The 26157-nt window shown below is 38.5% G+C and overlaps 1 protein-coding gene across 1 annotated transcript in view; it reads left to right on the forward strand.

Annotated features, from left to right (window-relative positions):
* Positions 1–10053: 10053 nt before the first annotated feature.
* Positions 10054–26157, forward strand: part of TYR (tyrosinase) — a 45684-nt gene continuing 29580 nt past the window's right edge. Inside the window, exons 1-2 of the mRNA XM_042839847.1 lie at positions 10054–10872; positions 21385–21601. Coding sequence (XP_042695781.1) covers positions 10054–10872; positions 21385–21601 — 1036 coding nt within the window. The remainder of the gene's footprint in view (positions 10873–21384; positions 21602–26157) is intronic.

Raw genomic sequence — 26157 nt, forward strand, 5'->3', positions numbered from 1 at the left:
ATACTACCTATTTCTTAATAATGTTTGTATTTCAAAAGAATCTCTTGAAACAAAATAAAGATTACAGAATGAACTGATACCACAAAAATCTATTGCCTATGATTTGCCAATACTTAGAAGTATATAGGCAACACAACTTGAATTTTAAAGTGAGAACATTTATCTAGACGTTATAGAGATGATTTCCATAAAACTGATGTAAACTTCATGATTCTTACAGGTCCCTTCCAATTTGGGATTTTCTGTGATTCCATGATTCCAAACTGATTACAGACGCACAAAAAAAAAAATGCATAGACAAGTTCGTTTTTGCCCTAAATTGTCCTAATGGGGAGATCAATCAGCAACTCGTTCAGTTTTTATTTCTGTTGTATTTAAGAAATGGTAAATGTTTCAGTGAAGCTGAATGCAAAACAATGACACAGTGGTGAGCAGCACATGGCATCTTTGCTGGGAATAAGGACTGGCCAGGGTTATTCTAGTGAGGTAATGCATGATTAAACACAAGGTTAAGTGCAAGGTTAGAATCACTATTGTATCTCACCCAGCTTCAGATGTCTGTGTCTGAGCTGGGCACTTCCTGTTTTCTTTCTATTAATGGGAAGAAACTGGCACCTCCAGAAGGTGATTCAATTGAACCATCCTGGTCATATCTTTGACGTGAAATGACCATACTTACGAGATGCTGGCATTTCTTCTGAAGGAAATCCAAGGTGACTCGATCAGGTTTGGGCAGCTGAAACTAGGGCAAATGGATCCTGCTTGAAGTTGTATTCATATATGTTTACTTATTTACTGTATCTGTGCATGGGATATGTACATTTTTGCTATTGACATGAAAGAGAGAAGCAAGTATCCAAGAATTTTCCAGCTGAGTCAATATCTGCATGTTAAGACTTAAAAGAGACTAAGACTTACATAAAAGAATAAATAAAGAAGTAATTACTCAACATAAGAAACTTAAATATTTAAGATATATCATGTGGTGTAGAAAGCATCTTACCAAATTTAATATGTCTATAATGTAGATATTGTACAACTAAATTACATGAGATTCCACAATAATAAATGGAAAGGAGTAAGTACAACATCTACTTGATTTTAGCTATCTGAAATGCTTTAGTTTGAGGTAATTTACATTCTAAATTTTTTTTTTTTGTTAATTCTTTATAATGTAGTTATTGTTCATTTTTCTACAATTTCTAGAACATAAAAAAGAGGCTTTGTGTGGCCTTGGAACAAGTTGCTTCAGCTCTCTTGACTTCAGTTTCTTTACCTGTAAATGAAAGCAAAATTAAATACATTTAAAAATGTAGTAATTCGCTGTTGGAGTGCCAGCCCAAATGTCTCTAAATGCCCAGCTTTAACTCTATAGTTTCACCATTACTGAAATGAAATTCTTTTGCCATACCCACCATAGTATGCCAGCTTTTTTATCTAACTAGAACACACACACGGGACAGTGCCCATACACTCAGATAAAAACATTGTGTTTATTGTATTTGAAAACAGGGAAATAGCAAAAAGATCCTGGCCAGAAGCATAAAGTTGTTGATGTTTTTATGTATTCTTGTAAAGATGTAAGGAATGGTAAAGGTCTCTTTAGAAAGACACTCTGAAGTCTGCTTCTCCCACCTTCCCAGCGATCTGCCAAATCACTGTTCTCAGAGTTCAGTCACCCCTTCACAGTTACTGAAATTGGCCTTTTCCCTCAAGACTTCTGATGATCATGAAGAGCTTGCCTTTTCCACAAAACCATACTTTGACAAATAGACCTTAATGCCAAGGCTCTCACATATGACTAGTCACAAGGTAAACTTAGACATTCTGGATACAAGAGCCTCTTACACTTATATCAGAAACACTGAACATATTTCTTCTTAAACAAACTTGTGCAGTTTGCCTTAGTACCTTAGTACTCTGCACCACTGATGCATCACTTCCCAAACTATTTATTTTTGGTGTTTTCTACCTGGACGTTCTCTGGCTTGAGAAGAATAAAGGACTTTCAAGAACACACATTTCTTCCAAGTTTCTTTCTAGGAAAATGAAGTCTCCCAGGACCTGTGAGTGGTGCAGAGGTGTTTACTACATCAGTGTGAATCACTTGAAAGCAATCTGTTTTGTTGGCCACAAAATTTCTTTCTTTCACACCTTTGTTGTTGTTTGTAAGTTTGTTTCATTTGAGAAGTTGTAAGAATTTTTTTCATTTGAAAAATAAAGCCAAAATTTTTATGTATTAATTACTCCAAGATCTTTGCTGTTGAATATGAAGGAGATACATATGTATTTATCATGTTGTAATATGTATTTCAGTGGTTGCAGAGTCTCCACCTTGGAGATTTTTGAAAGCTGGCATAGTCTTTGGCAATCTGCTCTGAGTGCTCCTGCTAGGTGGACTGAGAAGTCCCTTCCAATCTCAGCCATTCTCTGATCTTCTATGATCTTCCATCCTCAGACAATGCAAAGACTTCTGATGTCAGAGATGGTGTCTTTGCACTTGCCTTGATAAGTCTTTCTTCCTGAATTTGCCTCATCAGTTTTAGAGCATATGAAAATTTTCATCAGCAAAGAATGTGATGGAATAACTAAGATTTGCATGAAGAAAAATCACTTTTAGCATGTGTTTTACATACTACATCCTAATGGCAAAGAATAAGGAGAAATCTGATAAATCCTTCCCAATTCACCTTCTCTTTTTAACTCACAACTATCAGCTATTATCAGAATCACTTACACTATTTTGGAAGGATTTTTTTTTTTCATTTTCCCCAATGCTTAATGTCTTACCAAGACATTTTGTTCTTTATTCAGCAAGTTTGAAGCACGAGAAACTGCTATTTGCATTGAAGTGAAATTGAATGTCAAGGTCTTATTTATATATTTATTTAACTGTGGATTAATTAGTGAAGTTGTTCAGAGAAAGTCAAATTCAGTACAGTTTGATTCTTCATTAGTGATTATTTGGACAGGGGGTAGAAATCAGAGACTACATCTTATATTCGAGTCTTTTGTGTAGCTGGGCCTTTGAGAATTGTCAGAGCGTTGTGGAAGGTTAATAAGATTTTTTGAATTCTAAACAATGTGTGTCTTTTCACCTTATCTTCTGTATACAGTAGAGAGGTTCAAATTAATAGAAATGTGAGCAGAGCTATTACAATTGTCTGCTTTATTGTCTGCATTATCTCTCTGCAATGATCCGGAGCTGAAGAACTATACCATCTTCTCTGCTGTGCAGGACAGGGAAAGCAAGAGTGGGGTTGTTCTCGTGCAGACTGATGGGACAGCTCGTTTTTGCCCACTGCAGTACAGGGGTCCCCTTCTTGAAAATCTTACAGTAATAAGCAGATGCACAGGGAGCAGGCTGGGAGGTTAAGGAACATTCCTTTTCCACAGCTTCTCACGTGGTGGCTTTTGTTTCCACGTCTGCTACAAATTATAGTCTCAGTCAGCACGGTTTTATCTGATCTGCTTCTTCTACCAGAACTACAGAGATAAGGGTGCTTCAGGCAAAGCAAAAGTTGTGGACTTTCAGAACTCAATAAAAATAAAAACTTGTGATTTTTAGGATTTTTTTGACATAGCTGAAGGTCTACTCAGCCCAGCTGCTCTTGAAGCCCAAAGGAGGTAAAGCTTACCCCAGGTTAAGGTAGGATTGAAAGGGAAAAGTCTTGTAACATATGAGATTAATTTCTTCTGTATGCATTTTCTCCACTAGAACTTGTCACGTTTAATCACATTTATAGCCCTTTTTCATTTTAAAAGCTATTATGTGTTTCATATGTTATATGAAAAAGTCCACTGTCTGTTCCCATCTGAAAAGTATTGATTTACATTGGCAGATTTCTGGAACACACTAAAATAGAGGTACTGTTTTCCTCACTGTTCTAAATATTGAAATAAACTTCCTTTTATTAATCTATTAAAGGGACAAATTTATAAATAAAATAAAATGCATTTGAAAAAAGAGAAAAATATGTGTATGACATACTTAAGTGATACATAGGTCCCCTGCTATAGGGAAGGGAAGGCGAGGGAAGGGAAGGGAAGGGAAGGGAAGGGAAGGGAAGGGAAGGGAAGGGAAGGGAAGGCTTCATGAGACCCCATCTGACCTCAGCTCAGGAGCTTACATGAATTACTGAGCCTCAGAAGGTCCCATCTGGTTTGTACAAACATACTTGTCCTGGCTGATTCACTCCTTCCTTTTTCAAATGTAGTTTTTGACACTGCAAAACCATGCTTGCTTTACCACTAGAAGCAGTTCAGACCTGCGTTGTGCTCTCACTTTATTTAATATACTATTTGATGTCCTATTTCCCAAAACATATGCTCACACAAAAAACATTTAGGAGCTTTCATTATTCTCGTGTATCTCCATAGAGCTGGATGAATGGAGCAGGACAGGTCTATGAGAAGGATGTGAAGGCATTCAGGAATGGAGAAACACTTATCAGATACAACTGCATCTGAAGAGGAGCTACTAAAGTGGGCATCCCCAGAGGAAGGTTCCCTCAAACCAACCTGCAGACATAAGATTATTAGTGGAAAGAAGATTATACATTCATTAAAAAACTAAGATTATGCAGCTGCTAACAACACAGCAGGAGGTATGAGGAGTAAGGATGCAGGTTGACAACAATGGGTGAGCTAGTCTAAGTGCCCTTACAGAGAGCAATGACTGGCCTTGTTTCTCCTCAAGCTGTTTCTACTGCTAGTTTTGCATGAACTGGAGTGCTTGTCTGACCCCTCAGAAGGACAAATAAGCAGAATGTGGATAGTTTTTCATCAGACTGCTGAAAAACTTTCTGTACTTTCAGCACCAGTGAGCTGTTAGATGAAACAGGGAATTCCTGAACCAATATGCTATTATCCACCCAGTTAATTCTAGGCACTAGTATTCTATCAAGGTGAAAAGCATGTATCAGCCACATAGTAGAAAAGATTTTGACACTTTTCCTCTAAAGGGCATTCAGACTCACCAAAATTTCCACTCTGCTCCAGAAAACCAGAACCCTGGCAGTTTTTCAGCAAGGAGCCAAAAGCAGAAGTGAAGCATAAGCGGTGCGGAACAAAATTATAGAAAGTATTGCTTCAGCATCCCCCTTAGTTGCTGTCTTGTCATCAAGACTGATGGGCATCAGATAGGTTTTGTGTAGCCAGCAGCAAAGATCTAAATTGCACAGATCAATACATTAGTTGCCTTGCTTTGGATGGCAGATCTGTTATTCCTTTTATCATATTCCTACATATTGACTCTAATTCCCACTCAGTGTTTTCAGACCAGTGGCTGGTGTATACACAGCCTCTAGGGCTCCCAGTGTCCGATCAAAAGGTACTGTGGCCACATTGTTCATTGCATGGGAGTTCATTGTAAGAGAATTGGACTAGATGATCTTTACAGGTCCTTTTCAACTCAAATGATTCTATAATTATACGATTCTGTAATAAAAACACTGATTCTGTTAAACTCAATGGTTCAATGATGTTAAAACCGGCAGATTAACTTCAAGTCAGCAGGCTTTGTAGCCAATGAGATATCATCTGTCCACACCTTTCTGTTTCTGTTAGAACATGAACATGCATTTCTCATCTTTGCATACTGCATAAAAGCAACAACATCTATAACACCGGCTCAGCCTTCTCTGAGCAATTCATCAATGCTGAGACTAGGGATTCAAGCATGGAGCAGGTTAATGCTGTGATCAGTAAGGGGGTTGATTCAATAATGCAGTGATTGCTCTTGATAAAATTATGCCATAACATAATTTTAGCCTAGAAAGCCAATTACATACATGAATTTTTCTGCAAGGGTTCAGGGCTAGGGCTGGCACAGGGTGGCTTCGACTCGCTGCACATGCCGAGCTTAATCGAACTTTGTCCTCACTGAATTTCAGATTAAGGGCTGACATCCCACTCACAACTGAGTTCACCTGCGGGTGTATCTATCATATCATCAGCTGTGCTGAGAGGATATTAGGTATGCTGCTCCTGAGTTAAAAGTTGATTACTTACAGGGCTCAGAATCATTTTTCAGCCTGAGGCCATGCTCCTTTCATACATCTAAATGGGTGTTTAAGACTTATTTCCAGATATCATACCAAAAAAGGTGCGGGGGTATTTATCTTCAGCTAAAAAGCGTGTGGGAGCTCCTAGTCTGCTTCTCAATAAAGAGCCAAATTCTTACATTCCAATCAGAAATGTGTTTTCTTCTCACCTAATGACAAAAAATTAATTATAGATTGAAAGTGAATATTTTCCTTTTCCTTGCAATAAAATTTAAATACTTGGGTTTTGCATGGTTCTCATTGCAAGATAGGATTCTTCATCTATATCTTACCTATGACATGCTCAAATATCACCCTTCTGCTTCCATCACTGTTCTCCCTCTTCTGGGGGCCAGGCACCAGATTTGGCTCATGGTTAAGCCATCAAAAATACTGTTAGCTCCATCTGGAACTTGGGATGTGGAAAGGGAAGAAAAACCAACGCTTAGTCCTTCAGCTGCATGAAATACAAGCTCAGCAGGAGCTCAGGCAAATGTCTGAAACACAGTGCCTTGTGTAGTGCATAAGGGTGCTGATGCTAAACAACAGCAAGGAGCGAGTAGGGATCAAAGAGCATAATTTAAGCCTACTGGTTTGTTGAGTTGAATTTCCTGGCTGGATAATAGCCATCTTTCCTTACCCTCGTCAGTGCTCTCTCATTGTCAAAAGGTCCTTGTACTCATCTGCCTCAAGTAGCTATGTATTATTCTTCTATTTTTCTCTATACTTAATTTTTTCTCTCCATTAAAACTGGGCAACATGAATTGTCTCTCTGTTTATCCAACTTTTGTTTCTAAATGATTTTATACTTGGCTTTTAAAATAATTTCAATTAAAAGCACATTTTGATTTTCCCAATTTTTTCTCTGCTTAACATAGACAATTAAACCTCTAAAAAACCCACAGAATTCCTAAAAATTGCTAAGAAGTGATATTGAGACACACTATCTTCACAGTATCATCCAGATAACCCATTAATATTACCTGAAAGTTTGATTGCTTCATTCATTTCTTTGCTTCAGCAGCCTAAAATTGAAATTTCCAATATTATCTCCTAAATGTGAGTTAACTCTGGTCAAGAGCTATTTTTGCACTATTTGTAATTTGATTTGTTCTTTTTCCTTTGCTCATAATTACATCAGAAAATCATGAGTACTGTCCATGTAAACAATTTGGTATAGCAATTGCAATGATGCTGAAAAACTAATCCTAAAACCACAAGAAAAACAGCATCTGTATGTCAGGAAGATATCTCACTATTCTGTATTTGTGATGGTTTTCTTATCTGTAATTACTGACAACTCTACAAAGCACTTAAGAATTTTCTAATGAAAGCACATCTTAGGTCTTAAATATTGTTGTATTACTCTGCTTCACTGAAATCAATCCTTCAAGTGACCCAGTTGCAAATTTTTGTGTGGAGTTAAAACTCAGAGCCCCACGCTAGGTTGTTCCTGGAGCTTTCCTCTACAGGATCCAAATTCATGGTCATTTTTATTCTAGAATTAGATAAACCTGGGTAGGGCCACCAAATTACAGTATGTTTTTGGATATGGTAAGTGGTCTGCTACAACCATGCTGATCTTGTGGAAAGCCTAGCATTTGTCGGCCTTGAATAAAAAAGTCTTGACTCATTCTCAGATGTTGGGATTCATATGTGATAATGAGGTTTCAGTGCATGCAGCATGATGATGTCAATCCACTGGCAAAATTCAAGACAGTTCTCAGTCTAAAGTCTGACTTCAGCTTATACACAAACTTCAGTTAAAAATAAATGATGGTTCTGTTAGAGTTCTGTCACAGATATGGGTTGAATGTTGGGTGGTCATTTGTGTAGCCAGGAGTTGTCTGGTCCCTTCCAGCTCAGATATTCTAGAATTCCATGATGATGGTCTGAAGGAATGGAAAGTCTTATGAGGCATTATTAATGACAAGAATTTGGCCTGGATGCAGCACATCAGGTGTGACTATCTCATGTTTTGGTGACTCAATCATGCAGGGGAATAGGAACATATATTGTCTTACTTATGGTTGTTTATAGATGGAAAGGTTGATTTTCCAAATACTATCTGAATCACTGACAGTTAATTAAAGGAAGCCTCTGCTTATTGGTAGGTCAAGAAGGGCGGCATATGTTTCTCATCAGTCACATTTCTCATTCATAGTTTCTCATTCATATAGTTTCACAGAAGATTCTTCTGCTAACCAGCTGCTTCAGAAATGTGTCATATGACAAACGTCAAGACTTGTATTCTTTTTTTCTTTAACATTGAACATAAAATCTCTATTGAATATGAACAAAAGATATTGAATGCGTTTTTGTGTGTAGCTGTCTGCTTAAATATACATTTAAGTGCTATTCTGGTTCGCTCTGAGGCTTTGCCTCAAGCCTTTCTTAATCCCCACAGTTTTTCATTGAACATTAGAAAATACATATCATTATCCTCCGAGATGGCTTTCTTCTCATGTATAGCAGTTTTGTACTAGCCTCCACAGGAGGAACACTAAATGAAGTAGATTGCAAAGGTTTCCCAAACAGCCAGGAAGAAAGAAAATAAAAGAAATCAAACAAGCGGCATTTCTGTGATGAAATCTGTTTTACAAGCCTAGCATGGGAACAAGGAGAACCAGACAAACAGTAAACATCAGCCTGTGGTTAGAACTATTTCTGAAAATACAAGTCTTTTACCCTTGCTATTTCTGCTCCAAGAGCCCCCATCACAGGCACCGGCACTCAGAGATAATCTCCCTGAATATCTGAGGCGTAGAAACCAGCAGGATTAAAGCACCTCGTGCTCCTCAGCACGGTCATGTGATGACCTGCTGATCCCAGCAAAAGGCATCGTTTCCCAGCAGAGATCTCACTTAGTTTCCTAGGCATTGTTCCTGCCTTCCTGAGGTTCTCTGTAGTCATTATTCTTGTAGGGAAAAAATAAGAGATGAAAGCAACTGCAACAATGACAACAAAACTCCTGCAGTTTTAGTAGTAACAATGATAGCTAAAGAAAACTGCACAATTTAAGTGCAATTTGCCTACAAGTAAACCAACAGCTGTCTCTGCTTCAAGAGATAATTTCAAAGTAGGTATAACTTCTAATAGTTTTCGTATAGCTCCGCTATTGCAGATCAGGCTTTCTTAGAAGAAGAAAAAGGAGTGAGTTGTCTGGAGTAATGTACTGAGCAAAGCACATAGATTTGGTGCTTCCTGATGGGAGGAAGACAGAAGCCAAGGTTTGGTTTCCAGATCCTGATAAAAATACTGTTGTCAAATCTGATAACAAATTGTGTATATTCCAAAAAAACTGAAGAGATTTGGATGCAGATTTTGGCATGGAGTTATCTATTTAAATGCTAGACATAACAGGGGAATGAACATTATTTTTTCTTGACAATTTTTCACTTTGTAGAGTTACTTTGCCATATGCTGGTCTGGGAAAGTCAGCTTAAGCTGAAATATAAAAAAAGACCAAGCCAAATAATTTATTGTGCCCCCCTCCTATCTGCACACTAATAGTCATTTTCCCATTTTTTTGTTCACTGTCCTTACTTAACTGATCAAATTTTCTGGATCTTTTTTCAAACAATAATTTACACAAAAGTATATTATCAAACAATGTTGCCTAATAGCCAACTGTTGCTCCCGTGTCCAGATTTTAATCTTACTTCTTCTCCAACTGCAACAAGAAAGCAATCATGTGCTAGGCAGAAGATTAAAATTTTGCAATAATTGCCTTCATTTTGAAACCTTTAGGGGGTGGGGAAAAAAGTCAGTTGGCTTTCATCCACAACATGTGATAGTCAGATTAATCACAGAAGTATATTCTGCATGTAAATGCATCCAGGGTAGGAATGGGGAAGGACACTGCAGGGTGCACAGTAGCAGAAGTCAGTGGTGAAGCATTCCCAGTTGGGTGGAGAAGTTTCTTTCACACTCAGGTCATTGGAACAGTCAGAGAGAACTCTCCATGCACTGAAGCATAACGCTGATGCTCTCCTGCTGCTCTGTAAGGATGTTTCTGTTTGCCATGGGCTCACTGCTGGTCATCCTTCAGCCTTCTACTGGGCAGTTCCCCAGAGTCTGTGCGAACACACAAAGCTTGCTGAGGAAGGAGTGCTGTCCTCCCTGGGCTGGAGATGGGTCCCCTTGTGGGGAGCGTTCCAACAGAGGAACCTGCCAGCACATCCTTCTCTCTCAAGCTCCTCTGGGACCACAGTTTCCTTTCTCAGGAGTGGATGATAGAGAGGATTGGCCTTCTGTGTTTTACAACCGGACATGCAGATGCAGAGGCAATTTCATGGGGTACAACTGTGGGGAGTGCAAGTTTGGCTTCTCGGGACAAAACTGCACTGAAAGGCGACTCAGAACGAGAAGAAACATCTTCCAGCTCACCGTCAGTGAGAAGGACAAGTTCCTTGCCTACCTTAACCTAGCAAAGAATATCCCTAGCAAGGACTATGTCATTGCTACTGGCACATATGCTCAGATGAACAACGGCTCCAACCCCATGTTCAGAAATATCAACGTGTATGATCTCTTCGTCTGGATGCATTATTATGCCTCTCGAGACACACTTTTAGGTGGCTCCAAAGTGTGGAGGGACATTGATTTTGCCCATGAAGCTCCTGGTTTTCTGCCTTGGCATCGTGCTTTTCTGCTGCTGTGGGAACGTGAGATACAGAAGATAACGGGTGATGAGAACTTCACCATACCCTACTGGGACTGGCGAGATGCAGAGGACTGTGTAATCTGCACTGATGAATACATGGGTGGCCAACACCCCACCAACCCTAATTTACTCAGCCCAGCATCATTTTTCTCCTCATGGCAGGTAAGGACAGGCAAAGGGATGAAGGTAAGGGGAGGGTGAGAGGATAGGGCAGAACTAGGGAAAGGGAAAAGCTGATCAAGCTCCAACTATCCAACCTGACTTCAGGTACTTAAGAGAGGTGCAGAATCTGGAGAGAAAGTAAACTGCTTTCCAGATTTTATGTGGATCTTCATTTAGAGTATTCATTCATCTCTCTAGACTGTAGAACATATTTCATTATGAATAAAAATCAGTCTAGAGGGATGAAAGTCATGCTTTTGTTTCCAGGCATGAGCTTTAACAGACTGAATAGGACTGTGTGTGCTGGAGCAGCCAGCTGAGTTAAAGAAATGTTTATGTATGCAAATAGCTAGCAAACAATCACTGCAAAATGGTTGGTGACTGAATGAAGTAAATGGTTCTAAGAAGATCTACTCCTCTCTGTGACTTTCTACATCAAGAGTTAAAACTAGCCAATTAGTCTTGTCTGCTTTCAACATAAATAAGCAAATAAATAAGTAAATAATCCTTAGAGCGTGGAAGAAACATCTGTGCTGTTCACCTCAGTAGTTCAAAAGAAAAATAAGAAGCGATCTTTGTTGCTCAAAGGAAATAAGTAAGTTCGAGAGCTATGCCTTCCACTTACAAACACCGTGAGTTAGTTTGTAAGCCAAGATTACATATTTACCTAGGTGATACAGTCTCATATATTCAAACTATACTGTGCTGTTCTAACACTGAGAGCTTCTAGAGTTTATTTGGCTCTTGCTCATTATTATCACAGTGCCTAAAATACAGCAGCAGAGGTCTGTTGGCTTCTACAGATGTACTCCATAATGACAATAACAACAGTCCCTTCTGGCACTGAAGTCTATGATTATGTTGGTGTAAATCGAGCTCTGTTCTATTTATTTCTGTACCAACAACCCAAATGAAGATTGAGCAGTGCTAGTGATTTAATGGGAAGTGAAAGAGATACAAGCCAGCAGCTCACTGATATTCTGGCCTTACAGAACAACGACTAACTGGGGCTAGTGGGCTGGTTTTGTGTACTTAATCTTGACTTGTGCCCTCTAAATAATGTGGTCTACGTCTAGTCCTGTAAACTCAAGCATTTCCATCTACTATAACAGACCTATTTGAGGATGTTCTCTGGCACAAATTTTGTATGCATTATATAAATACATATGTGTCTAAACATACATACTATGTTAAATGTATGTGTATAATTATATTTAGTTGTCCCCCCTCATAGGTACTTTTCAGGGACGATTTCTAGTTGGCTGTTTGAAGTTACATTCTTCAGGAAACTAAGATGTTGTGTTTTATTTTTAGCATAGCTATGGATTATTTCATGCTGTTTGGTCTGATTTTGGACTTGGAGCAAGGAAATGGACTCAATGATCCTTATAGGTCCCTTCCAATTTGACATATTCTGCAATGCTGTAATTTGGTCTCAGTGCCCAGGAACATTCCTAGCCACATATATTTTATCCATAGACATAAAATAAATAGAGTCAAAAAACACGTATTTTGATTTAATATATAAAGATTACCCTTATTTCTAATAGTAGGAATCAAGATGAACTCTACTGACTAAATTGGACTGCATTATCAGAATGAAGTGGATCTGATCCCGGTCTGTGCGCAACTAAATAGAGAGTTACAGGAAATGGTACAAGTGTTAACGTGGAATAAATGAAACTAGAATTGAGCTGGCTATATTTGTCAAGTGGAGCTTTTAGTGCAGTGTACTGGATGAGACAACCAAAGCCGTAGGAGGTAGGTTGTATAAAGGAATCAGCAAGCTGCTAGCAACATTTTCTAAAAGCCCTGGAGGGATCGGATAGTTAGATTTAGCTCCCTTTTTCAAAGATATTATTAACCATATCCAAATTCTTAGAACTTCTCTATCCTAGAGATAAGAACCCAAACGCTTTGTCAGTCGCAGTGAATATATTTAAGAATTAGTCAGTTTATAAGTTTTCATTTAAGGTTATTGTCGTAGAGATATCATGGAAACAAACACATTTTATGAAATCAGTGGCTTTAAAAACACATATATTTTATAACTTCAGTAGGCACAACAATGAATATTGTTCTATATTTAAAATGCATTCAGTGTCAGTATCTATGACTGCAATCACCTAAGTTCTTTGATGAAGCTTTCCAAGTCATTTCTGAAAGTGAATGTTTATCACTTATATTTTTCAGTCACTTCTGGAAACGTTATACTTTCCAAAATAGCTTCCAGTTTCCAAAATAGCACAATTTCAAATTCAAAGGGGGTTATTTAACTTTAACATCCACTACCAGCTGCCTTATCCAGGAAAGAATGACCGAGATTGAACAGAGTGACATTTTCAGTCAGTGAGCATGGGGTGAAGATGCAAAACTAACTGATATTTCTTTATTGGCATTGAATCCAATTTTTAACACTTGCTGACGATGGAATAACTTAGTTGATACAGTTGCTTTAAATAGCAAAAAATAAGAGATTAGAATCTCACTCCAGAAAATTGAGAGGAAACAAACACAGCCTTAACGTCAACCACAAAGCATAGATCTGCTGCAGAATATGTTGATTATCTAAGCTCTGTAGATAAACAAGAGGATTTAAAAAAAAAAAAAAAAAAAAAAAAAAAAAAAAAAGAGAGAAAGAGAGAGAGGGAGAAGAGGAAGATCCAGAAATGTGGAGGAATTTAGGTTTTTCATAAGCATACAGATCAAAAAGAGCAAGAGAAACCTCTTGAATAACGTGTTTGAAATGTAGTGTCCTTTTACAATATTAAGTCTGTTTCTAAAGCATAACGAAACAATGTCTGCTACAGGAGGAAATTCTTCTCAAGATACAGTTATGGAATTGTTTTTAAAAGGCAAAGTGTCTATTTGCAGAACAGCATCTATCTTTTTTTTTTTAATCCCTAAAGAAAGGAGAAAATACTTTATTCCATTGAGAAGTTGCCATGGCAACATGGATACCCATGAATACATGCTGAAATTCTTGCTTTCCCCTTACTTTTATTTGGCACACTGCTGTTACCACTAAGCTGAGTGAATTATCAGTCTACATTTTCCTGATGTTTACCATCTAAGTGAAACTTTTGATTCCTGCCTCTGCTTTAGCCAGAAAGTTTACCAGGGATCTTTAGTAGTTTTGTTTGCTTGCTTCTTTCATACTTCAGAGTGGGTAGAAAGGATTTTCCTATGCTTTCAGACACTTGCTTTTGGTGATTCAAATGTTGCATTTAGATTTATTTAGGAGTGCATGGCACCTTTACCAAGTTTTATAATTCCACACCAATTTATCAGAGGGCAAGGTGGGAAATGCAGCTCTTCCATGACATTTTGAGAGTTTTACTGTTTATGTCTATAATTATTCAAGCTAATGAATTTGCTAAAGAAATAATTATGATGCCTTGCTTAAATAGAAGTGGGTGAAATTCCACTATCCTCTTCACCAGAGACAATTTGGGCTGCCCAGAGAGGTTGTGGATGCCCTGTCCCTGGAGGTGTTTAAGGCCAGGTTGGATGGGGCCCTGGGCAGCCTGGTTTATCATTAAACGTGGAGGTTGGTGGCCCTGCATGTGGCAGGGGAGTTGAAGATTCGTGATCCTTGAGGTCCCTTCCAACCCTGGCCATTCTATGATTCTGTGGGGAACTTACTGAAGTCAATGGAGCTACAAATATAAATATAAATAAATAAATACCTAAATAAATTTTAAAAGCCTTCTGCAATTAAAAGCAGAATATTTCTGCTGGGATTTAGCATCAGATTTCTGGGTTTTATCCCCCATGTGCTAGACAATCAATGAGGAAAATAATGCAGGAGAATATAAATGCTGTTTTAGATTTGTAGTTGTGCAACCAGGCTACACCACTGACTTCATCCTCCATCCCTTGAATTTTCTCTCTCCTAACACAAAAGTTATTTGTGAGAAGTAATTGCATAGCGTGGAGGGCTGCCTACTCTCAGCTGTGGTGGTGCAAGCCTAGAGCCAACTTTTTGATGCAAGCAGTAAGAATTTCCCTTAGCACTTCTTTCTGTATCGTCCTGTAGAACTACAAATGGAAAGATACTACAAATGGGAAATACACTCCAAAAATACCAAATGGATACAAGGCTCTTGAACTAATAATGGCAGTACTTTAGATCCATTACTTGGAAATATGACTTGATAAGAAATAATAATTTCTGTTATTCAGGCACTGTTACTTAATTCTAAGCACAGCTTATCACGGAACTGTACTGCTAGTTGAATAATCTGAGGGAAGAATTCGAAGCACTGTTTTCTGTCCACCTTTAAAAAATGGAAATTGTAGAATGGCTTAGGTTGGAGAGGACCTTAAAGATCAGCACTTCCAATCCCATGCCACATGCTAACAGCCACTGGATCAAGCTGCCCTGAGCCTCATCCAATACAGCCTAGAATGCCTCCAAAGATGGGGCATGAACAACTCTCTGGGCAGCCTGTCCCAGCACCTCACCATTCTCTGAGTAAAACATTTTTTCCTAACATCTAACTTAAATCTACCTTATTTTAATTTAAAGCCATTTTCTCTTGTCCTATCACTTTTGGACTGTGTGAAAAGTCGGTTCCCCTCTTGCTAGCAAGCATCCTTCAAGTACTGGTAGGCCACAATGAGGTCTCCACAGAACCTTCTCCTCTCCAAGACAAACAGGCCCAACTCCATCAACCTTTCTTCATAGGATAGCTGCTTTCGTGCTCTGATCATCCTCTGGACCTGCTCCAACACCTCCACATCCTTCCTGTACTGGGCACCCAAGACCAATACTCCAGCTGGGGCCTCACGAGGGCAGAGGAGAATGGGACAATCACCTATCTCTGATGGTCTGTTGATGCAGCCCAGGATGCAGTTGGCCTTCTGGGCTGTAAGGGCACACTGCTGGCTCATGTCTAGCTTTTTGTCTATCGGGAGTCCCTAGTCCATCTCTGCAGAACTGCTCACAATGAGTTCTTCTCCTATCTGGGATTGCTCCAACCCAAGCGCAACACTCAGCAGTTGGTCTTGTTAAACCACATTAGATATCTGTGTGCCCACTTTTCAAGCATGTGCAGGTGATTTCTTGACTCATCATCCTGATTTCTTTTGCTGGAGGATGGAGAGCTCTTGTGCTCTCAGAAAGGCATCCTTAGGGTGCCGCCAGCTATGTTATGTTTCTTTGTCCCCATGTAGAGTTTTCCAGGAGATTTCATCCAACAACTCTTTATACAACCTGAAGTTTGCTCTCCTGAAGTTCAGAGTCCTGATTCCACTCTTTGCCAAGCCTGAGTTCCTTGAGATCACAGGTTTGACCAGGACATGGTCACTGCAGCCTGGGCTACCTCCAAGCTTAATATCTTTAAAATTCTCCTCTACGTTGGTGAGCAATAGGTCCAGCAGTTCTTCACCTCTTGTTGGTCTGTCCAATACTTGAACTAGAAAGTTATCATTAATGGACTTCTGGGCATTCTGCTCCCTCATAGGAAGCAGAGAGGCGACAGGAAAGCAAGAGGGAGCAAGGGAAAGGGTCTGCTCCAGAGGGCTATTGGGATGGAACAGCAGGCACGGCCCCAAACGGCTGGAGTTCAAGGAGTATTTGGACAGCACTCTCAGACATTGGGTTTGGGTTTGATTCCTTTGTGGAACCCACAGTTGGACATGATAATCCTTGTGGGTTACTTCCCATTTGGGACATTCTACAGTTCTGTGGAAGAACAAACAAACAAACAAACAAACAAACAAAAAAATACTCAAAATTATAGAAATTAACAGCTACTGAATTTCACAAAAAAATGCATTTTCTTTCTTTTTATTTATTTGTAATTCACTAGAAAAAAATCCTGCCTATAGAAAGATGGGTCTGAGAATTTGTGGTGGATACAGATACAGCAACACAGAGAGGGCACAACTTGGAGACAGAGAGATCAGGGAATCACAGTCTATCAAGCCAGAAAGACTTTATGAATATTGCAGCCCTAATTGATACCAGAGTTTTCTACTCCTCCCCAGCAACATTTTGAAGTGTTGAGTGCAATGTAAGTTATCCACCAGTTTTGGGCTGCCTCTGAGCAAATAGACAAAACTCATCAACTTCTTCTGGAGGCTGAGAAAATACCTTGCAGGGCCTGGGTTTGTTTTAGAGCTGTCACTTTACATTTGTCTCATCTATTTGTAGCCTTCAGTCTCATAGCTCTTCCAGTTAATGCTTATGCTGGAAGGGTCACAGAGATAATTAATGACCTTTCACTTGCATAAAGAATGCATATAAAGGTTTTTAGAGTTTCTTCACAAAGTTTTAGTTCACAAATTTTCTCTTTTCTTTGTCTGTTTTATCTTCTCACATTCAGGAGTACATTAAGAATTAAGTATAAATATACACGATCTCTTAGAAACCATTTGGGCTGCTATAGACACAGCACCTGCTAAAGTGCTGCCTATAAAAGTAAGCTCCCAAAGTACAGTTTGTTCTATTGTAGATTTGGGGATTTCCGTGTATTTTTCCTCTTTGGTGAAGAAAATGCCTGAGCTTTGCCATTTAATTAAGATTAGATTATGTCTTACAATTATGCCTACTAACCATGTCTCTCAATGCCACATCTCCACATTTTCGGAACACCTCCAGAGTCAGTGACTTCACTACCTCCATGGGCAGCCTGTGCCAGTGCGTAAACAGTCTTCCTGAGAAGAAATTTTTCCTAATGTTCAACCTGAACCTCTCCTGGTGCAACTTGAGGCCACTACCTCTAGTCCTATCTCTAGTTACATGGGAGAAGAGGCCAATCCCCACCTCACCACAACTTTCCTTCAGCTGGTGGTAGAGAGTGATAAGGTCTCTCCTCAGATTCCTCTCCTCTGGACTGAACAATCCCAGTTCCCTCAGTTGTTTCCCATAAGATTTGTGCTCCAGACCCCTCACAGCTTTGCTGCCCTTCTCTGGACACACTCCAGGTCCTCAATGTCTTTCTTGTAATGAGGGACCCAAAACTGAACACAGTACTGGAGGTGTGGCCTCACCAGAGCTGAGTACAGAAGGATGACCAAATGCACCAAAGGACGGCTTGGAAATGCCCATTTCTCACCCCTGAGAGAGGCATGATGTGCCTCACAGGCAAATGGTTGCTCTGGCTGCACTCCAAAGTGTTATTTTATGCTGTATTAACCTGTAGCATAGAACCACAAAAATGTTCTGATACATCTTCCAGACAAGGGTAGATCTGTGGTTTGTGGGCTCATAGGAGGAACAGAGTTAGGAACTGGCTCTCTGAGGAAGCAATATGCAGAGGTGCAGATTCAATTCTTACAGCTGCACTTCCTCAGCAACCAAAGGAATTTCAGACCACTTTTTCAGTGAGCAGCCATTTCAATACCCAATAAAATTATTCACCAGCTTTTCCAGGTGTATGTTACTTTTCAGGTACATGTCTCTATGTAATAAGCAAAAATAATTTGTCACTCAAAACTCCAAAGCTTTGAATTTAAAAGTGGTAGATAAAAGACTGAACTTTGCCAAAAGCAATTCCTTTTACTTCAGCCCAGGGGCTGGCCTGTGCAAGCAGGAGCAAACTCAACAGCAGCAATGCTTCTGCACATTTACAGCCTGTTTTCTAAGAAATGATACAAAGAGCTGTGCAGAAGATCTCAGCTGCAGTGCATCAAGGGATTTTTTTTTCTTTTTTTCTTTCTTTTTTTTTTTTGACACGAAGCCCATGAATGTTGCTGTGCATTCTGGACTGCCATCTACTGGTGTTTGCTCTGCTTATTGCTTACATAAGTTGTTCCTCAGAGAATCTTTGTAACAATGTCTGTGTAGCCAGTGGATTTGTGCATACAGACGCTGGGTGCAGTTTGAATGTGAGGCTTTTTCAGAGTGAACAGAGAAATTTGCTCAGAACTGTTCGAAAATGGAATACAAAATGTGTTTAAAGAGCATTTTGTTAGTAGAAAGACCTCATACTGAAAGGGAAAAAAAAGGCAATGCTATGACCTATTTTGTGTAAACGTTATGCAGATTAAATCCAGAAGGATAAAAAAAGATGCTTTTGACTGCCCTATGTGCTGTTACTACTAACACTTCACCTGACTGATAAAACAGCAAATAATATTTTCAGGATAGAACTATAACTTGTAACACCTAAATCACACCCTTATGGAAAAGCACCCAAGCTCATTTTACAGCCAGACTTCAATGTTTGGTTCAGGGCAGGCAAGGCACAGTTACTTTCACTTACAGGCACTTTAATTCCTGCCCCTAATGTGGGCATTTCATGATCATTCACTACCAGATACGTTACAGCATCTTGCTTCTGTTCACTTGGTCAGTTAAAAAGGGCTACACAGAGACACAAATTGAATAAAAAAATAACACTTTAGGCATTTATAAGCCTCCTAACATTGAGTGTAATTAAATCACACTAAAAACAAACAAACAAAACAACGGGGCCATGTTCTTTCGTTTAGATATATTTGAACTCATGCTTGAAGGCTCCCTGAGTGTCTGAGATGCCAGTTGTGAAAGCAATGCATGATTCCTCTTTATGATGAGTGGGGTTATATCTCTGGGTAGTGGGCAGAGGATGAAAAGACAAGAGATGACAAGGCAGCAAAGCCAGGAGAACTCTACAAAAGGACTGGGGAAAACCAAGCTAGAAAGAAAGCTTTTGTGATTGCAGTTTCTGAGCCAAGTGCTGACTGGGAAAAAGAGTTGAGGCCCACCAGGCAAGGCTCACCAGTTTTCTTCACTAGTGCATTTATAGGGACTTGAGATTGTGCATTCTCTATAAGCAAAAAAAAACACTATAACATCTCCCACATGAATCATCCCCCTGCTTTCCTTTTAACTTCAGTTGAACTTCATTAGAGTAATGAGAAAACAGTCATCAAAACAGCTGTGTAGCTATGCTTTGTGTTTTCAAGTGTAGGTCTCTCTATCTTGCTACCCCTTCCTTCTTGGTGAAATCTGAAAATAAATTTCTTGGAAGCACAATCCTTGGGAGATCTGCCAAAAGAAATTGAGTTCTGTGCATGTTAAACCCTGCTGGACAATCACCTTCATCCTCCAAAGGCACCTTAGCAGTTTTAATATACCAGGGCAAATTTCAGTTATCAGAGCAGTCTCAATGGATAAATTTCTCTGATAAGCTTTCTTATCTCAAAAAAAAAAAAAAAAAAAAAAAGAAAAAAAGAAAGGAAGAGGAATTTATTCATGAGATTCATATGATTCATATTCATAAGCAGCTTATCATTTAAGAACTCCAGATCCTTAAGAAATCTAGGTTATATCACCAGTCCTGTCACACATTTTCTACGTGGACAACTCACTTGGGAAATTATTCTTCTCTTCTCATCTCCTTCCAGTATTCCAAAAGTTTGTTAGGCTGTGAAGCAGGTTGCTTTTGACTCTGTCTTAAGTGACTTCAGAGGCATATCCATGCCTCCAGGGTGCGATTCATCCCACCCTAATGCAGGAACAGAACATTAAGCAGAACATTTAATTTTGCTTTCCTTTCTAACTGCAGTCCAGAGACTGTTCCTACATTGATTTTTTTTACACATTTTCTTTCACTATCTTAATCAATGGAGAGAGCTTGGCACCCCTGGAAGTAAGTACATCTCAGTTACCAGACATCTGGTTTGGGAGGGCTGAATCACACTCTGGAGATGCTTCTCTCTATTGATCGCACAGGTTGCCCTAAAGTGTTTCTTCATTCCTGGCAATTTGTACACAATTAGCAGTGGCAAAGTAAATCTCCCATTCACTTCTTTCCATCATGGAGAACCTCACGTTCCTCCACCTCATTCAATGCAAATATGGTGCTTTCACACACATTCTCCATTGTTTCAGTTGATGAAACAAGGATACACTCCCAGGATGAAAAACTTTTGAATGTTAATACTTTTCCAATATCCATGAACACAGCACCTCAGATTTTGATATATGTGCATCTTCTTGTGAAGAACATGGTATTTTCTCATTTTGTACATAAAAAATCATCAAGATACAGTGAAACTAAGTGATTTGTCCATTTAGTTTGACAAAGCACAGATAGATATTTTCAGACCAAATTACAATTGTTTTCATGTTCCAAGTCAACAATTTTCTCCTTTACTGCATACGTAGACAAGTCCATGATTATGGCTTTGTTCAGGAGCCTGTTGAAGCCAAAAGCCTCATTTTTGCAACTGCAGCAAAAGGTTTAACTCTGTTTGAATCCTGCTGCACTGATTGATAACACTGAATTTAGCTTTCATGAGTTTCCAAGTGCAAAAAAGGGTGATAACATTATCCCACATGGACAGTCATTGGTGCATTATTTCAAAATTTGCACCATAGTAGGGTGATGTTTTCCATGAAACATCTTCTTATATTAAAATATTACATAGACAATTTTAAATATATATTCTTGCAACAACCTTACTATATCATATATTTCCTTCACTTCTTCCTAACATAGTAATCAAAGTATCTCTTTGTTTGTTTTCAGTTTTTTTTTTAACTGCAACTTTGCTAATAGAAAGTGTTTTGTACAGGTAATCTGCACTCGATCTGAAGAGTACAACAGCCAACAGGCTTTATGCAACGCCACTACTGAAGGGCCTATACTTCGAAATCCTGGAAACAATGACAAATCAAGGACCCCAAGGCTCCCATCTTCATCAGAAGTTGAATTTTGCCTGTCACTCACTCACTATGAATCTGGATCCATGGATAAAATGGCCAATTACAGCTTCCGAAACACTTTGGAAGGTAACGCTTCACTCTGCTATGACATTTCTGTCAGTAACCTGATTGTCTCTAGGATTAGAGCTTTTAAATTTTAGATGTTTTTAGCTAATTTCGTTATGCACAACTCATAATTATATAGCATAACATACTATAATGTAAAATTGTATAAATATATATTGTATTATGCCATATATAATTATAAAATAATTATTATTATTAAATAAGTATTATAAATAATACTTACTCCTATCAACATACAGGAAGTACCATGTTAAAAATATCGAAAGCACAGACTAGACCAGACCCTAAATCCATCTACTATGAGACATTGTTTCAACAATAGTTAGTACCAGGCACAGAAATGTATCTGCATAAAAACAGATAAAAACAGATAATCTAATAACCTACTTTCCCATGATTGCAACCAAGTCCATGCAGACTGCAGGATTATCCTGAGTCTGTCTTCCAGGGACTGTGCTGAATGTCAAGGGTGAAAGAAGATGCTGCCACTTGGCTTGTGTATATGCATTCAGCAACTCGTAGTAGCTTCACCCCAGAATCCAAGGATTAAGGATGACATTATACCTTGAACATTAATCATACAATCACAGAATGGTTTGGATTGGAAGAGACCTTTAAGATCATGTAGTTCCAATCTTCTGCTACAACACCTCCCTCTAGACCAGGTTGCTCACAGTTCCATCCAGCCTGGCCTTGAATGTTCCAGGGAGGGGGCATCCACAACCTCACTGGGCAACCTGTTCCAGTGTCTCATCACTCTCACAGTAAAGAATTTCTTCCTGAAATCTAGTCTAACTTCAGCATCTTTTGCTGAAGTGTTTAGTTATTCATCTCAGTTATCTAATTAGCCAATCCACTATAAAGGTTCCTAATTTGCTGATAAACGAGGATTCTTTTGTAAATAGAATTGTTATTCTTAATTATCTATTGACCCAATCTCTTTCAAAACTTGCTAAATTGCTAGTAAACAAGGCTAGCACATTATAGTTACCAAATACCATTACTTCCCTGCTGTATTATTTATCTGCTGAATCAAATTGGCCGTATTTTCATTGATATGCCAGAGCTTTTACTTGCAGGGAAGCCACAAGGACCAAAAAATACAGTATAGACTTTGGTGTGAGGATAACAAAGCAAAGCTTTTAATTGTCTGGTATTACTCTTGATGCAATATGCAATGCCATAAAGGGGAAGGAAAAAAAAGAATCTGTTTCAGTACTAAAAAAAGGTTAAAAAAAAGTGAAATATGCATTCTGAAAACAAAAGAAAATAAAGATATTTATTATTGACTCCAGCTCTGAACAGTTTTTGTTGACAGTTGTGGTTTTTACATTTGAGAAAAAAAAAAAAGTTCAGGAAACAAAAAGGTGGCATAACTTTCTACACATTTTTCTCCACAACATATGTGAATAAATGTGAAGAGTAAAAATGGAAAAGTAGAGAAAAGGGAAATGAAATAAACAAGACAAAAAATCATGAGTGTTGCTGTTAGTATTGTAAACAAAGCCAAAGGCACAGTGTATAGAGCCATAGAATCAAAATGGACCCTTCACTTTCAAAGGCTTAATTTCAGTGTTGTGACAACTCATTAAATTGTACCTTGACCTGAGGAAGCACATAACTCTCCCAAAGAGGAAGCCAGGAATTTATTTAAATTCTAAAACCAGGATCAGGGTTTTTGTCTGATTAATTTATCATTCTTTTCTCTGTTGTCTCTGTCACATTAATGTCATGGCAGTCATGGCTGATCTTTATTAATATACTAGAGTCACCAGCCAAGCACACTATGAAGAGATCATGTTTTATCTGAACTGTGGCAATGTCTCTACATCCTGAAGAAACTCTTGTAGATCAAATTTTCCTCCAAGTGAGCTTTCCTGTTCTGTGTAACAAATCTCTAGAATCGGAAGAATGTTCGTATTTCTACTAAGATTGTGAAGCTCCAGCTTATTATCACTAGGCTAGGCACCAATGAGCTCTCATGGATTTAACGTGATTTAGATAACACCTATAAGCTTGGGACAAAACGACACGTCCTTGAGGATGAACACAAGCCAGATATGATCCAGAAGCTTAGGTAGTTACAGAAGTAGCATATATTATCTTGGACATAGCGTTGCATGACCTCTGGCTGCATCCATTTAGCCTATAGCCAGGATAGAGTGAATTTATATCTGGTTTTTTTTTATCGAGATGTGCATGCATAATAGCCTTTTTAGAGTGCCTGAATGATTCCCCCAGTGTAGTTCAAAGAGCGAAGGAGAGAGATGGAGCAATGGGGAAGCAATGGGGAAGGCCCTTTGCAAGTCCTAGGATCAATGTGGAGGAAGGCTAAGAGGATGCACTACAGTAAGAAAAAGCTCAGTGGGAACAGATTGAGACAATAAATGTCCTGTCCTTGGACATTCCATAGATGTGAAACCAAAAGCAAAACTCCAACTCAGTACTACAATTCTCTCTCTACCAGGGGAAATCCTGTTAAGAAAGTAATGTTTCCTGTAGTCCAACTCCCAGTGCCCTTACCATATTGTTTTATAACTTTAATAGCCTAGCTGAAGGAGCTCTATCTACGGTTCTCCAGAGCTGTTATGAAAGAAAATGAAGTTCAATAGAGTGCAGAAATAGCTCCTCCTTGTAGCCTGAACTATCTATAAAACCAGCTAGTCCTAAAATCTGTTCGCTGTTTGTTTCATAAAAGGCATTTTTAACTCATTCTCCTGAAAATTATTACAAAAAATTGCTGAAGAATAGGACATTCCTTTCCCATACAACTATCATTACTCTCTTTAGTGCTTCCACAATGAAAATTGTTTCAGACCATAGATTTTAGTTTTTAATTAAGATTCTGCTTCAAGAGCACCTTCAGGTTTTCCTCTGAGTGTATTCCTCATTCTCTTAAAATGCATTAAAATTGAAAAGTAACAGTAATTAAAAAACTGAGAGTTCCAGAATAATACCCAGATCTTGCCCATCAAATTGAGTTACTGCCTTCCTGCCTGCGAAAGTTGAATAGGATATGTAATACAAGACTTCTGAATACTCTGAGAACTTTTCTATTCCAATATGGAGTTAACTTGTTTTAAGACACTTTTTTTTTCCCCATTGAGATTATTTTTAATCTGAATTATTTCGACACTTAAGTTTACACCTCAGGACCATAAACTTTTCAGTTTATTCAACTAAAGACAGTGAAGTGCAGTACCTCGTCAAAAATACATGCTAAGATTGAAACAGACAGTAGGAAGTCCTTTACTAAAAAAAAAAAAATAAAAATCACCACCACCACCAAAAAACTCACAATGAATAAATAAAGATACATTTTGGTAGCTCTTTTCTTACAAATGATCTGCTTCACTTTTTGTTACATACAGATGCCAAAATGAGACTGCTAATTTGCTTCCGTTGTGCTATACTGTAATGGCATTCTCACATATTTGCTAACAGTTCATAGATCCTAGCATTTATTTCCTTCTTTTAAATCCTTCTTCACTGGTTTACCCAAGTTTGTGCCAATACAACTAAGGTCAAATTCTAATTTCTTCTAGATCCAAAGTAAATCCAAAGTAACTCCCTTTACTTAGTGGTGCTACTTTAGATTTACAAAAGATGAGCAGAACCAAGCTAATGATTCTAATGGAGTGGCTCTTGATTTACACCCATGTGAGATTTACTCCTCAACTTTATTTCTGTAATGGAAAAGAGCTGTGATCACTTAGAAGATGAAGCCAGAGTATTCCAGATTTAGAAATCATGCACTTCTGGACAAAACTTCATGCCCTTCCATGTCTGAGCATCCATGTGAACTGGAATAAGCACATTTTGACCATCTAAGAGGTAGTCATCAGCACCACACTGAATCCATGTTTGCCTGAGAGATAACACTGCTATGCAGACACAACTGATGTCAATTATGAGTAACCACAACAAAAATGATCAGCTAAGGTCAATATAGTCTGTTAAAACAACCACCTAGTAGAACTGAACACTCAGGATGTCCTCTTACTCTGAAACAGTAGTTTCTCCTTTGAAAAACAGTGGATTAAAAGCAGGTGGCCTATTTTTCCTTGGAGGTAAATATTTTACTTAGGATTTGTTGAACAAAGGTCCTAACTGGAAAACACTACTGACTTCATCAGACGCATCTTGGATACAAGAAGAGTACAGAAAATCAGTTGATATTATAAGCAATAGGTGAGGATCAGCTGACTGTAAATTAAGATTTGGGCTTCTTTGTGTAGGTCAGCTTTAATGTGACACGTTCTAAGAATTAGAGGTAGTAAAAAAAATACTTTTTTTCCACATGTAAGATGAGTATATTCATGGCAATTTCAAATGAAGATCAGTGCCTCTTAAATTTTCCACAAATGGACAAAATAATATTCTTCAGATTCTAAAACTCTATATCACTTTGATTATTCATGAATTAACTCAGGACACATAGTATCAAGTGCCATAGCAGTCCGTTGTCTGATACAATTATGTATTGTTACTCTTGTCCTGTCATGAAATAATGGAACAGAACATCAAGCACTTCAAAATGTAATTTCAGTTTAATA

The sequence above is a fragment of the Centrocercus urophasianus genome, unplaced genomic scaffold, assembly GCF_019232065.1.
Source record: "Centrocercus urophasianus isolate 14NV4802_14NV808 unplaced genomic scaffold, USGS_Curo_1.0 seq_1, whole genome shotgun sequence".
NCBI classification, from domain to species: Eukaryota; Metazoa; Chordata; class Aves; order Galliformes; family Phasianidae; genus Centrocercus; species Centrocercus urophasianus.